The sequence below is a fragment of the Conger conger genome, chromosome 2 (genome assembly GCF_963514075.1).
Source record: "Conger conger chromosome 2, fConCon1.1, whole genome shotgun sequence".
In the NCBI taxonomy this organism is placed as follows: Eukaryota; Metazoa; Chordata; class Actinopteri; order Anguilliformes; family Congridae; genus Conger; species Conger conger.
Genome location: NC_083761.1, coordinates 2,045,186 through 2,060,808, shown reverse-complemented (window position 1 = coordinate 2,060,808; position 15,623 = coordinate 2,045,186). Strand labels below are relative to the sequence as shown.

At 47.9% G+C, this 15,623-nt stretch overlaps 1 protein-coding gene across 1 annotated transcript in view; it reads left to right on the top strand.

Moving 5' to 3' along the window:
- The window catches only part of usp34 (ubiquitin specific peptidase 34), a 76,630-nt gene continuing 61,007 nt past the window's right edge, over positions 1-15,623 (top strand). Inside the window, exons 1-4 of the mRNA XM_061233017.1 lie at positions 1-378; positions 10,567-10,654; positions 11,239-11,704; positions 14,603-14,653. Of these exons, the coding sequence (XP_061089001.1) occupies positions 336-378; positions 10,567-10,654; positions 11,239-11,704; positions 14,603-14,653 (648 nt within the window). The 5' untranslated portion in view covers positions 1-335. The remainder of the gene's footprint in view (positions 379-10,566; positions 10,655-11,238; positions 11,705-14,602; positions 14,654-15,623) is intronic.

Sequence of the window (15,623 nt, the reverse complement as noted above, 5' to 3'; positions counted from 1 at the left end):
GGAAAGAGACGATTTTTTACCGAATGCCCCTACCCCCCCTTTTCAATATGGCTGTCGTATCTGCTGTCTCCTGTACCGCTCCGATTGGAGATTGACTCGACTCTCCCTTCCTAATTGCTTGTTACTTTCGTCGCTGTCGTCGAGACTTTTGAAAACAAATCTATTTTGTTTCTGTTCACCTCCCCCCTTCTGCGTTTTTTTTGCTCCTGCCTTCATCAAGCATCGCATCGGGCCTTTTTGCCCCTAAACAACCAGCTTCCAAATACTCCCAGTCAATCAACAATTTCCAATGGTTTGAAAACACTTTTCGCTTTTCATTTTCTTTTTAATGAACAATGTGTGAAAACTGCGCTGAGCTGGTGGAGGTATTAAATGAAAGTAAGTAATCCATCAATATTTTTGTTACCCAGATTTCTCATCCGCGGCGGTGTAGCATTGCCACTGCTAGCTGGCTAACATTGTCGCTATTTTTTATTTTCTACTTTTGCAGTTTCTGCTTTTACCACTAGTCAGCTGCTGGCAGGCCGTAGAGAAACAGAAAATTGGATGCATGTAAATGTAGCTTTGCTTCTAGCTGCTACGATAAGGCCCCACTTTAGATTTCAGAACTAGACAGCTATTTGGCTCGAGTTTGCTCATTGAACTGACCCCTGTTCGCTAGCTAGACTAGCGCTGTCTACCAGCAACAACATGTAACGTTAGCTGGGTGACTAGCAAGCTCTCTAGCTAGCTATATTCGGCAGACCACTTGCTCGCTGTGTTTGTTGAATTATGCTTGTGCCTTGGTCTTCGCTAGTTAAATATTGCATCAGGTGCACAACTGGCTAGCTCTGAAAGTTTGGTGTGCCTGGTGGCAGCTTGGTTAGCCTAGCTTGGTAGCGACCGCAGTTGCTAACTGACAACATTTCGATTCGTTCATTTTTTTTTTCAGGCAGAGATTTCTGAAGTAATTTAGTTGGGTAACAGCCCTGCTAGCAACAGTGCATGGTACATAACAAGTTGGTTGTGTAGCTAGCAAGGCAGCCAAATATAGCTAGCTAACGCGAATAAAGGCACAATAGCTAGCCACATGTAAAAAGTAAGATTTATAGCGAGCTAGCTAGCAACGTTGATTAACTGGTTAGCTAGCTCCTAGCAAATTAGTTAGCTATGTTAACGACAGCTAGCTAGCTACTGGCAGGTGCTTTGCAGTTTCTATCTTTCTTGCTAGCATCGCTCTAATGAACCTGCCGATGTTGTTTCCTAATGTTACTAGTATTTATCCGTCACTTAGCTAAACGTTTTCCGAAGTCTGTTCCTAGTTGGCAGAGTTAAGTTAAGGTGTTTGGTAATGTGAGTCAGATGGGCTAGTTATCTAGATGGTTAACCAGCAAATTTAGGTTGCTGGTCCTACCAGTAGATCTTCGATTTGGGTCAACTTGCAATGGACTGCCATTGGTTCATAATGAGTAGCTAGATAGCGAATGATCATATAACTTGCACGATGTTTTCGCTGAGGGATTTCATAATGGACCTACATACAGAGCGTTTAGACTAATGTTTCCCTGCAGGAATTAGCTAGAAAGTTAAATCCAACTTGCATATCGTGTTGTGGAAGGGATCGTCACCTGCCAATATATGGTTATTTTCAATTAAAAAGAAACATTGTCTGTGGTGAAATTGGATTGTGTAAATTCTGATGTAAGCTATTATGACAGCAGGGCCCGTGGCCTGCGTCCATGCAACATTTATAAATGCCAATTCACAGGCTGCTACTAGCTAGCTACAAACTTCGCTAAGTTGCTCAAACATGTTTTATATTTAAATAATAAACCACATGTTAGGTCAAATTTAGCTAATTGCGGAGAAGCCGACCTGGGCATGCAATGGATATCATGCATTTGCAGTCTTATTTTCAAATAACTTGTAATTTTTTCAGGCTAGCAGTCGGGTGCCTAAACGAAAACGGCTAGCTAATGTTGGCTAGCAAGCAAGCTAGCTCCTTGCGAACAATGATCTGAGACCTAGCGAGCGTGCTCTTTTAGCTAACGATAGATGTCTTAAACCCGTCTGACCTAAAACAGAGGGCAGCCATCTTATTGTTATTAATTATTACGGGACGTTAGCGATTGACTATAATCCTAAATGGACAAATGAGTTTGGATTATTGTGTGATGGTGCAGCTATCTGAGCATGGGCAGAATCAAACGTCGGATAACGTGGGGGTAGCAAGCTAGGTAGATAGTGCTAACTAGCTAGAATGGTATTGGCTTAGTAACTTCGCTGAAGCTATAGCCACGTAGTGTTTTCAGTAACGGAACCTAGCTAAGACCGGAAAAATGACCAATTTGAAAAACGATAGATTGATTCTGCTGTCCATTGCTCAAGTGGCAGAACATTTTGCTGATACATTGTCAAACTTGAAGTATGCTGCCAAAGTGTTCTACCAGGATTTCTAAAATGGCTTCTTTTGAGGAGACTTTTTGTTGAATCTTTCTGTTGCGAACAGCTGTCAGTTGAATTTGGTAACCTAATAAAGCAGTTTAATGTCGTTTCCCTCTGGCTAATCCTAAAACTGTCAATCTTGTTGCTTTGCTCCTGTGTTTTTATGTAGTCACTATGTAGAACTCAATCATGGACCAATTTTCCTCAAACAGATTTTCCCAGAATTAGATTATTAGTTTATCTGTTTATATATATTCATGGTCTTTGGGCCGATAAACATTCATTTTGGGGCCTGTTTTTTGGCCAGTCAACATGGAGGCCGCCGCGATTGCTTTGTTATTAGTGTGGAAACCTGACATGTTCCTCAGAACGGTGTTTTCAACTTTGTGTCCTAGTTTATTATATGCCTCCATATGTCAAATGGAAAAGCACTACACTACAGTCTGTTTCAGTAGAAATTATATAGTTTGAAGTGGTGTTGCACTCTGGAACAATGACAATGATGCATAACTGGCACTTAAGTAGCTCTGTTGGTTGACAGGCTAATAACTAAATCTGAAGAGCAGCTGTCACAGTCCTTAAGTGGACTGCTGTGAAATGGAAGTCAAGTCCCCGGCCTTGGTGTGGGAACCCAGTGCAAGCTGGTGATATTCTGAATGACCTTTGCCCTTGGGCTCAGTCTGGCGATGCAGGTCTGCTTTGCTTTAGTGGACTTTGGTTACGTTTTGCCGGGAGTGCTTTCGGGTGTGTTGTGAAACGCCTGATTGGGGTTAATCATGTGCAGAGTCTCTGGGCCTTGTTGTTGTAAGTGTTTTGCGGGTGCCCTGTTGCATGCTGGGTACCCTGTGCATGTCATTTCATCTGCTGTCCATCCCTTTGTCCTCTGTTTGGCCTCCTTATCAAGTTCATCACCCTCTCCCTCCTCTGTTGTGGTGATAAAGCTAACGGCTTAGCCGTGCTGTTAGCGGCAGTTTGGTTTTGTTTCAATGACATGTTGGTTTGGATGTTGGTTGGGTTTTATGTTTTACTCTGGTTCACAGAAACACAGCCATAGCTCTGTGTGCGTGTGCGTGCGTGTGCATGCATGTGTATGGTATGTGTGTGGTGTGTGTGTGCCTGTTTGTATGGTGTGTATAGTTTGTGTATGTGTGTGAGGTGAGTGTATGTGTATGCATGTTTGTGTGTAGTGTATGTGTGTGTGTGTATGGAGGGTGTGTATGTGTGTGAGGTGAGTGTATGTGTATGCATGTTTGTGTGTAGTGTATGTGTGTGTGTATGGAGGGTGTGTATGTGTGAGGTGAGTGTGCGTGCATGTTTGTGTGTAGGGTATGTGTGTGAGGTGAGTGTGTGTGCATGTTTGTGTGTAGTGTATGTGTGTGTGTATGGAGTGTGTGCGTGTCCGGCAGCATGGTCAGAAGAGGGGTATTTGCAGGTTTTATGAGGTGCTGGAGCAGCCTGCTCTGTCAGAGCCGTGCACAGACAGGGCAGCACACATAATGACCAGGACTGCTGTGCGATCACTGCCATTCTGACTGTGTTCACCTACACATTCTGACCAGACCTAACAGCAAAGATAAAACCAGCGCTGCGATTTCTCCTTGTCCTGATGTAGGCCAGGGGTCCTCAATCTTACCCAGGAAGGGCCGGCGTGGGAGCAGGCTTTTGTTCCAATCAAGCAGCTTTGCACCCGACTGTACTACTCAATGTCCTAGCAAAGATTCTAATGGTTGATTAGTGGAACCCTATCTGCATAAGATTGAGTCTCCCTGGTGTAGCCAACGCATGCTATTGTTTTGTTGCTGAGGGCATTATGTGGGTTATTATTGGTGTACTAGTCCCAGAAGCATTATTCACAAACCGATTTCCCATTCATTTTCTATTTTTATGTTCATACTGCGGTCCGACACTCGTTATGGGGGAGGTCGGTGTGGTCAACTTAAACGTGAGCGTTGCCTGGTTTCAGTGTAAGTCATCATGTTTGGGTCCATTTTCTTTTGGCCGGATTTAACAATACATTTGACAGCCCATGTCTGAATGATTATGAAGGTCAGATTTCTGCCGGACACGTCGGTCAAATCAATTGTGATTTTCTCAAGCAGCACAGTGGGAAGATTCTGCTGGCTGTGTGCATGTTAATTCAATGCACCAGTTGTGTCCCTTTAGAGTAGGGCTGCCCAACCCTGATCCTGGAGGTGTACCGTCCTGTAGATTTTCATTTCAACCCTAATTTGGCACACCTGATTGTACTAATTAGCAGTTCAATGCAGGTCTTTAGCTATTGAGTGAGGCGTGCTTTTTCAGGACTGGAGTGAAAGCCTACAGGATAGTAGATCTCCAGGAACAGGGTTGGGCAGCCCTGCTCTAGCTGTTGAATGAGGTGTGCTTTGTTAGGGTTGGAGTGAAAACCTACAGGATAGTAGATCTCCAGGAACAGGGTTGGGCAGCCCTGCTCTAGCTGTTGAATGAGGTGTGCTTTGTTAGGGTTGGAGTGAAAACCTACAGGACTGTAGATCTCCAGGAACAGGGTTGGGCAGCCCTGCTCTAGCTGTTGAATGAGGTGTGCATTGTTAGGGTTGGAGTGAAAACCTACAGGACGGTAGATCTCCAGAAACAGGGTGGGGGACCTTTACTGTAGAAACTAACTTGCAGTCTGATGACAGTTTTCCCTGCTGAAATGTAGCCTAGCAGCCTCCTCCTTCAGCTTCAGCTGGAGCCCTGGACCTCCAGGGCTAACAGCACTGTAACTTTATTATGACTGGAGTGGATCCTGGAGTTTGTCCAATCTTTTACTCATTTATTTTTCGACATAGACCTATTATAAACCTCATTTATAATCTCTTCTCTGAATTTAGGATGCACCATCGCATTTTTGGACCCTTCCCAGTGCTGTAATTGCCCTTGGCTAGTTCGGGAGAGCACCAAACAGAGGGGTGCTTCAGTTAGCTGGATAACGGCACTGAGTAAAATCCACAAAGCAGAAGTGAAGTAAAAAGAGCTGTTTGTTACCCAGTTAACTCTGTAATCCTGCGCACATGCAGACAGGCATCTGATGCACAGTGATGTGCCCCTGTTGCCCCCCTGTTGCCCCCCCCCCCCCCCAGTGGAACATCACCCACATTCCTCTAAATAAAGACTATTCTTGAATAAAGAATGTTTTGCATCAATCAATGAAACCACAAACCACAGTTGGCCTCAGGAGAACAAGCTTGTGGTGTGAGTCCAGTGTCTGACCGCTGGACGGTGACTTGCTGAACCCTCTCCCACTTTCGCGCTGCGTGTGATGACTGCTTGAGTAAGGGCGAGTGTCACCACTCAGGGCCACACTCAGGATTAAAGAATGTTATTTTATCTGGTTTTGGGGGAAAGAAAACGCCGCATTCCAGTTTAGTCCACGCCGCCCTCTCGTTTCGCTGAGAAGTTCTTCCGAGCCGTTGGCCAACTCCAGCCAGTTTCTCTTGTGATTCAGTTGCGTTCAATTCAGTTTTATTTGTATTGCGGTTTTTACTGGAATCTGTGTCAGCGATGCTCTACAGAGAGTAACCGAAGAGCAAACACCAGGCTGAACCCCAATAATGGCGAAACCCTCAAACGGAACGGGACAACCCTGGATGAAGGGGCGGCCTCTAACCTAGTAGCTAAGGTGCATGACTGGCATCTGGATGGTTTTTTTAATTTTTTAAAGATATTTTTTAGGCCTTTTTCAGCTTTATTGGACAGTATACAGTATAGAGAGACAGGAAGAATGGGGGCGAGAGAGAGGGGAAGACATGCGACAAATGTCGGACGGTCGGATTCGAACCGCCGACGTCACGACTCGCAATGAGCATGCGGTCAGTGCTCTACAGGCTGCGCCACCGAACACCCCAGCAATTTACTACTTTTTTACATAAAAACTTGATCAAGGCTGTCTGAGATCAGATCAGGCTGCGCCACCGAGACACCCAGGCATCCGGATGGTTGGTGGTTTCGAGCCCCAGTGTAGCCACAGTAAGATCAGTATAGCTGTTGGGCCCTTAAGCAAGGCCCTTAATGCCACATTGCTCCAGGGGGGGGGGGATTGGCCCCTGCTACATTTAATCAGCTGTAAGTCAGTCATAATAGCTTGCGGTGAGCGGTGGCGTTGCCTGGACGACCAGCTGAGCAGCAGTGTGTCCTTTCACTGCCGTGACCTTTGACCCCTAACCTGCTGGTCCTGCATATATTTGGCTCCGCCCCAATCCGCTCTGCTCCGGTTTGGGCAGACATGGCTGCTCTTTCTCACACACACACATACTCACGCACTCACGCACTCACGCACTCACGCACTCACTCACTCACTCACTCACTCACTCACTCACTCACTCACTCACTCACTCACTCACTCACTCACTCACACACACACACTCACACACACACACCTCTGTCCCACGCGGTGTGGGGTTCACGTCCGTCGCCAGGGAAACGCACACGGACACTTTGGGAAATTACAGGATTAGTTTGTACAGATGTTTGATATCTAAACATCCAAGGCCATTCAGCTGACACTTCAGCTGAATTCTTGTGTTCCTCACCCCAAAAAAAAGATATTCTCCATGCAGTGAGTGTTTTTGCTCGCCTTATTAACTCTGGTTAAATCACGATGGGCCTGAGATCTGCTACTCTAATTAAATCAAGTACGCAGTGTTCTGTGCCTTTAATTTTTTATATTTTTATATACTAGGTCTGTGTGTGTCTGGAGCACAGTGCTCAGCTCTGGGGCTGGACCACAATTACAGAACTTTTATGAAAATCTAAATTTAAATAATTTGGGTTTAATGGTTTATTATTGTTATTTTTCTTTTTATGTTTTGTGTACATGTTTTCCCTGTCTCCATGTGCAGCGCATTGTTACAGTTCTGTTTGAAATGTGCTGAACAAAGTAAAGTTTTGCCCGCTTGCTGCTTCATTTTCCGTGGAATAGCTTGTGCCGGGGGTGTGGTCAGCTGACGGGCTGTTCTGTGTGCTTCTGAGCTGACGGGCTGTTTTGTGTGCTTCTGAGCTGACGGGCTGTTCTGTGTGCTTCTGAGCCGATGGGCTGTTTTGTGTGCTTCTGAGCCGACAGGTGTTGCTAAGAGAACGGGTCACATGACCCTGCCTCTCGTCAGTCCAGATCGGACTGTGGAGAAACGGCCCTTTTCAGAAAGATTTCCTCCTTTTGTCCCAGCACACTTCCATTGTTTCCCACAACATGGACGCCCGGTCTGTCCCTGTAAAATGGCCTTTAAAGACAGTTCCATGGATTAGGCGTTTGTTAAAGACAGTTCAGGGGATTGGGCATTTGTTAAGGACAGTTCAGTGGATTGGACGTTTGTTAAAGACAATTCAGTGGATTGGGCGTTTGTTAAAGACAGTTCAGTGGATTGGACGTTTGTTAAAGACAGTTCAGGGGATTGGGTGTTTGTTAAAGACGGTTCAGTGGATTGGGCGTTTGTTAAAGACAGTTCAGTGTATTGGGCGTTTGTTAAAGACAGTTCAGGGGATTGGGTGTTTGTTAAAGACGGTTCAGTGGATTGGGCGTTTGTTAAAGACAGTTCAGTGTATTGGGCGTTTGTTAAAGACAGTTCAGGGGATTGGGTGTTTGTTAAAGACGGTTCAGTGGATTGGGCGTTTGTTAAAGACAGTTCAGTGGATTGGACGTTTGTTAAAGACAGTTCAGTGGATTGGGTGTTTGTTAAAGACGGTTCCGTGGATTGGGCGTTTGTTAAAGACAGTTCAGGGGATTGGACGTTTGTTAAAGACAGTTCCGTGGATTGGGTGTTTGTTTCCTGTGACTGACGTCAGCGGGTCCTGCTGACTCTTCTCCATGCTGTAGTTCTGTGGTCTTGCTGCGAGCTGATTATTGGTACCGGATTGTTCTTTCTTGTGGCTGTGTGCTACAGTGTCGTGGACCTCACTCCTGGTCCTGGAGAGCCACAGGGTGTACCGAGGTTTTGTTTTAACGGTGTAATTAACTGCTTTGATTGATCACTTAAGTGCTGAGTAACGACAAAAGCCCACACACCCTGTGGCTCTTCAGGACCAGGAGTGAGGGCCACTGATATAGTGCTTTAGCAGTCAGAAACGGAGTCGGTACGTTGTATGTTTGAACCCTCGGCGTCACAAGGTTACGGTGACCTTGAGGAAGGCACGAGCCAGACTACTCGGGTCGTCTGCCAGCTGTGGAGAGGGATTGTGTGTGAAATGCCCACTCAGCTCCAGGCCCACGTGTGTCACCCAGGCAAATAAATAATCCAATGTGAAGGATTAATCTAGGCGTTGAGGTTAATGTGTGTGTGTGTGTGTGTGTGTGTGTGTGTGTGTGTGTGTGTGTGTGTGTGTGTGTGTGTGTGTGGGGTTTTTCGTGCCTGTGTCTGTGTGTGTGTGTGTGTGTGTGTGTGGGGTTCCCGTGCCTGTGTGTGTGTGTGGTTACCCGCGCCTATCTCATAGAGAGGTACTTTGGCTTCTACGCTAATATTTGTTCCAAAGAGCACATGTAGGTTGAAAATTTTAAGAGCATCCTCCCCTAATGCCAACCAAATTAGTAAATGTGCTTCTAAATCATTTTTCCGGTTCAGCTCGAACACTCCTTTGTTTTTGTGCCTTTGCGTGCCAAGTTGCATTAAATCAGATTTTTAAATGGCCGTAATTCTACGAGCAAGCAAACTGCCAAGTCATTTGATGTTTGGTATCTTCTGGAGCACTTGGTGTGTAGAATTGAAATCGGCTCTCTGTAAAGCGCCCGGTAAAGAGCTGCTAAAATGGGCGCTCTGTGGAGCCGTGCTGTTATTTAATGAGCACTCCGCTGTGAGATACGTCCGTCAGGTGCTCTCCGCCTGCTTCTCACGTCTTTCTGTAACCGTTCCAGCCGCCGAGAGTGTCGAGGGCTCGCACAGCTAGTGGAAAGCCTTTAAACACCTCGCTTTGGCGCGCGGAGAAATCTCGTTTTGGGGAAAGCACTCTGTTTGGCTCGAGTGCCCCGCGCGATGCTTTTATTAGCTGCACTCCGCTCTTTCAAACGGCGCCTAATCGCCACGGTTTTACGGTGTGAGGTTGGGCTTTTTTGCAAATGTGTCGCTGAAGTCCTCGCTCTGAACAAGTGAGAAGTGTCACCAAAGGTGCTGGAAGTCCTTCTGCTGGGAGAAGAGACCCTGAGCACCGTGTCGTGTTGGTGTGAATGTAGAACAGCGCGTGTGGACTGGGTTCAGGCTGGCTCTTGAGTCCTGGAGCACTACTGGTTTTGTTTCTGTTTTCCGACTTCAATTATCGCACATCGTTTGTGTGGTTTTTAAGTAGCATCAGAACAATCTCGACAACAGTTTTACATGTCCATTCTCCAGCGCCTCTCATGATCTTTACCAGGAACAGGCTGTTTTTAGTGGCTGTGTCTTTAACGCTCATTGATGTCACTTGAACCTCTGTTCTGATTGGCTGGCTGAGTGCTGTCTGTGCTGAGCGCTGGGGTTTGTTCTGGCTGTAGGCTGGGCCATGCCGTGCACACACGTGAATGAGCGATTAGTTGTGACATCATGTGACAGCCAGGCGGCTGGTTTAAGTGGACAGTTCTGGGCAGGAGTGTGTGGGTCTCTCTGGGGACTGGGTTAGCAGGGTCTGTATGATTCTGCCAGGTCAGGGCCGCAGGATGTAGCCATTGGACGCTTGGTGAAGTGCACCCTGGGAGTTTGAGTCCACTTGGCTCAATCCACTGCTGTTCCTATTGGAGGCAGTCATGAGGTGTCGAAGAACACTTTTCACTTTCCTGCTAGGAAATGCAGCCATGGAGGCCGGCCTGTAGCGTAGTGGTTAAGGCACCTGACCGGGACCCCAAAGGTCGGTGGTTCGAATCCCGGTGTAGCCACAATAAGATCCACACAGCTGTTGGGCCCTTGAGCAAGGCCCTTAACCCTGCATTGCTCCAGGGGGGGATTGTCTCCTGCTTAGTCTAATCAACTGTACATCGCTCTGGATAAGAGCATCTGCCAAATGCCAATAATGTAATGTAATGGAGTTCTATTTTTGCCTCGTTTGGTTGGTGACGGCTGAATATTTGAACAGTAGTTGGTGGCCGACTTTTTAAAAAATGAGCTTAGCGTTTACGGTGGGTTTGATTGGGCACTTGGCTGATGAAGCATCTTCTCCTCTCCTCAGTATCGGACGCAGACAGCGCTGACGGCCTACAGCTGAAGAAGGAGCATGCTCTCCGCGTTTTCAGCTACATCAGCTCATGGACCCAAAGGTCAGTCTCCCTCCTCCCACTCTCCCTCTCTCTCCCTCTCCCTCACACTCTCTACCTCTCTCCCTGTCTGTGTCTCTGCCAGATCGATACGTATTGAATTTAGCCATGTTTGTCACATGCACTTTGTGTTTGCAAGAACGTTGGTCAAGAACAGTACACACGACAACACAGGAAATACAGATGTCTCTATAGAACAGATTATAGACCAGCTCCATGGTTTTGCCAACAGCCTGCATGCATGAGTCTGTCCACTATGCGTACTGGGCAGACATGGGTCAGATACGTCATTGTTTTGGATTCAAATACTTTTCTACACTTGTCTGGTATATTTGAAAAGATGACATCCTCCCAAAAAAAGTACGAAAGGTTTGTTCAATTGGACCAGGCAGTCGAGCACAGAAAAGTATTTGCAACTGAAACAATTTCATATTTTCCCTGGGTCTGGTTTTGACTATTTATTGAGGTCAGTGCAGCTGTTAACCCCACGTTGTCCCCTGCTCAGTCTAATCAGCTGTAAGTGTCTTTGGGTGAATACGTGTAGTGTAATGAGTGTGCTTTGTGTTGGCGTGTCTGTGTGTCTGCAGGCAGTGTCTGTGCTGCTTTAAGGAGTATAAGCACCTGGAGGTGTTCAACCAGCTGGTGTACGCGCTCATCAACCTGGTGATCAGCCAGGTGCAGCACCTGCGTGAGCGTCTGTACCGGGGGCGGGGCGGGGGGGCGGAGTGGGAGGGGCCGGGCCCCAGGCCGCCGCCCCCTGGCGAGGATGAGCCGCTCAACGTGGAGCGCGATTCGGCCGAGGAGGACGGGGGCGTGGACAACCAGAACCAGAACCAGGGCCAGGGCCAGGGCCAGGGCCACCGGGCCGGGAAGCCGGAGCTGGGCCGGCCCGGGGAGGGCCTCGGCGCTCCCGCCGGGTCAGAATTCCCGGAGCCCTTCGGATCCTGGAGCACGGAAGACCGGGAGAAGCTCCTGCTGTGTGCTGCCAAGATATTCCAGATCCAGTTTCCCCTGTACACAGCCTACAAACACAACACACACCCCACTATAGAGGTACGCCCCTGTACACAGCCTACAAACACAGCACACACCCCACTATAGAGGTACGCCCCTGTACACAGCCTACAAACACAACACACACCCCACTATAGAGGTACGCCCCTGTACACAGCCTACAAACGCAACACACACCCCACTATAGAGGTACGCCCCTGTACACAGCCTACAAACACAACACTCACCCCACTATAGAGGTACGCCCCTGTACACAGCCTACAAACACAGCACACACCCCACTTTAGAGGTAAAAACACAACATAAACATGTTGTTGCTGCGTGTGGTTTTGTCAGATGTGGGTCAAATACGTAATTGTTTTCAAATCTGTGCTCAGTTGATCGTGTGTGTGTGTGTGCGCGTGTGTGTCGCAGCAGCAGTGTGTAGCTCTACATCCGGTTACACCTCCTCCTCGCTCTCCTGGTTGTGGCTCTGGGGGCCTGGGTGCGATGGGGGGAGAGGGGGGCAGGAGGAGGTTTGGGCCGTGTTCGGTTATGAGCTCTGAACCGCCCTGGGAACGCTCGGAACGTGCGCTGGACTCTGCAGCTGAAGAGACGGTGGATCCGAGCGTTCCGATCTCAAACACACCTGAAGAGCTCATTTATCGGAGGAGGTTTTCACATGGTAATGTCCGTAGGAGGCGGGGCCAAGCAGTACTTGATTGACAGCCTGTACAGCCGTTTTTTTGCCACAACTGCCCCCCCCACCGCTCCACTCTGTCTCCTAGGTGACCGTTGTCTGCCTCACACCATACGCCTGAGGGTGAAGACTGTTGTCTCTCTATCTCCCCTTCCCGCTCTTCCTCTCTCTGTTCCTCTCTTCTTCCCGCTCCCTCTCTCTCTTTAAAATTAAAATAGGCTTTATTGGCATGACTGAAAATTCGCATAATATTATCAAAGCAATTATCTTCATGAAACAATAGCAACAACGGCTACACAACACACTATACTATTCAACAGCTCTCACCTCTCTCCCTCTCCTCTCCTTCTACCTCCCTCTCTCCCTTTCCTCTTCTCTGCCTCTGCTCTTGTCCTCTTATCTCTCCCCTCTCTCTCCCTCCCTCCCTGCCTCTTTCTCTTCTCTCTCCCCCTCTCTCTCCCTCCCTCCCTGCCTCTTTCTCTTCTCTCTCCCCCCCTCTCTCTACCATGTGTGAACTTTTTTGACCGCGCTCCTACTTTTTATCTCTCTTTTGTTTGCGTTGCGTCTCGAGACCTCGCACAGCCAAGCTCTGAAACATCTTTCCCGTGTTTTTGCTGAATGACCGCGTCGGGGATCCAGTGGATCTCCCGGGGATCTCAGGAGAAGGATGCTCTCGTGGTCTGTGTGTGTGTGGAGAGAGGAGGGGAAACATGCCGACAGCCTTGGAGCTTTTCCACCTGTCTGTCACACGGTGTCCTGGTCGAGGGCGAGTGTGTTCCCAGCCTGGAGTTAATCTCTTTCACACAACCACCGTGGTCATCAGAGGGAGAGAGCGCTTTAGATCACACAACCACCGTGGTCATCAGAGGGAGAGAGCGCTTTAGATCACACAACCACCGTGGTCATCAGAGGGGAGAGAGCGCTTTAGATCACACAACCACCGTGGTCATCAGAGGGAGAGAGTTCTTTAGATCACACAACCACCGTGGTCATCAGAGGAGAGAGTGCGCTTTAGATCACACAACCACTGTGGACATCAGAGGGAGAGTGCGCTTTAGATCACACAACCACCGTGTTCATCAGAGGGAGAGAGTGCTTTAGATCACACAACCACCGTGTTCATCAGAGAGGAGAGTTCTTTAGATCACACAACCACCGTGTTCATCAGAGGAGAGAGCGCTTTAGATCACACAACCACCGTGGTCATCAGAGAGGAGAGTTCTTTAGATCACACAACCACCCTGGTCATCAGAGGGAGAGAACGCTTTAGATCACACAACCACTGTGGTCATCAGAGGGGAGAGGGCGCTTTAGATCACACAACCACCGTGTTCATCAGAGGGAGAGAGCGCTTTAGATCACACAACCACCGTGGTCATCAGAGAGGAGAGCGCTTTAGATCACACAACCACCGTGGTCATCAGAGAGGAGAGTTCTTTAGATCACACAACCACCGTGTTCATCAGAGAGGAGAGTTCTTTAGATCACACAACCACCGTGGTCATCAGAGGGAGAGTGCGCTTTAGATCACACAACCACCGTGGTCATCAGAGGGAGAGAGCGCTTTAGATCACACAACCACCGTGTTCATCAGAGGGAGAGAACGCGTTAGATCACACAACCACCCTGGTCATCAGAGAGGAGAGTTCTTTAGATCACACAACCACCGTGGTCATCAGAGGGGAGAGTGTGCTTTAGATCACACAACCACCGTGGTCATCAGAGGGGAGAGTGTGCTTTAGATCACACAACCACCGTGTTCATCAGAGGGAGAGTGCGCTTTAGATCACACAACCACCCTGGTCATCAGAGAGGAGAGTTCTTTAGATCACACAACCACCGTGTTCATCAGAGGGAGAGAGCGCTTTAGATCACACAACCACCGTGGTTGTCAGAGAGGAGAGTTCTTTAGGTCACAACCACCGTGGTTGTCAGAGAGGAGAGTTCTTTAGGTCACAACCACTGTGGTTGTCAGAGAGGAGAGTTCTTTAGGTCACAACCACCGTGGTTGTCAGAGAGGAGAGTTCTTTAGGTCACACGACCACCGTGGTTGTCAGAGAGGAGAGTTCTTTAGGTCACAACCACCGTGGTTGTCAGAGAGGAGAGTTCTTTAGGTCACAACCACCGTGGTTGTCAGAGAGGAGAGTTATTTCGATCACACAACGGAGAGTGAGTGAGCGAGCTTCCCTTCTCTTTGATTTCTTAGTGATGTCATAGTGATATCACAGTGATGTCATGCCTTTTTTCTCCCCCCTCAGGACATTTCCGCCCAAGAAAGCAATATCCTGGGATCCTTCTGTGACATGAATGTAAGTGTTCAACATGAACGTACACGTATGCTTTACCCCCACGCTGTTTTGCACAGAGAGAAATATGGGGGGGGTGATTTATTTACAGTTTGCTATGAGAGATGGTTTTTCAGTGCAGGGTATTTGTGTGGGAATTTTTTGAATGTCGTCTCTGTATTCATTGCATCAGGTGTTGCCTTTATTTAGCTGGTTAATTGCTGGATGACTGCAGTTAACAGCACTCGGCTCCGTGAGGAACAGCTGGGTCTGTTTCCGGATCGTCCCGATGTGACCCATTCAGACCTGGGTCAAGAGCAGTCGCTTTTAAAAATGTGTTCAATGAATTTCAACTTCCAAATTAAGTATTAAAATGAATACACTCAGCTAAGCCATGTTTGTCTGTTAATACGTATGCATTGATCCCACAAAAAACACATAATTGAACTATTTAAAACCCCCAAAAAAAGCAAAAAATATCTGCAAGCAAAAAGTGATGTTTCAGGCCTGCCCTGTGACCTTTCCTTGATGGCTAAAGAAAAAGGTTTTTGTCTGTAATACGGGGTGGGGAAGACCCGGGCATTTCGCTGTAGTGCGCATGTGGTCTGAGATTAGCGTGGCCGTGATTGATTTCGGTCTTCTCTGGGGACCCCTCTGAAGTGAAACTTGACTCAGGGCACGGTAAACAGACACTTTACCCGTCACACGGGAAACGGACACTTTACCCGTCACACGGTAAACAGACACTTTACCCGTCACACGGTAAACAGACACTTTAGCCGTCACACGGTAAACAGACACTTTATCCGTCACACGGTAAACAGACACTTTACCCGTCACACGGTAAACAGACACTTTACCCGTCACACGGTAAACAGACACTTTACCCGTCACACGGTAAACAGACACTTTACCCGTCACACGGTAAACTGCTTCCAGTAAATGTGACGCTCGAGGGCCTGGCCTGACGGCTTCATGCATATGGACCTTGCCT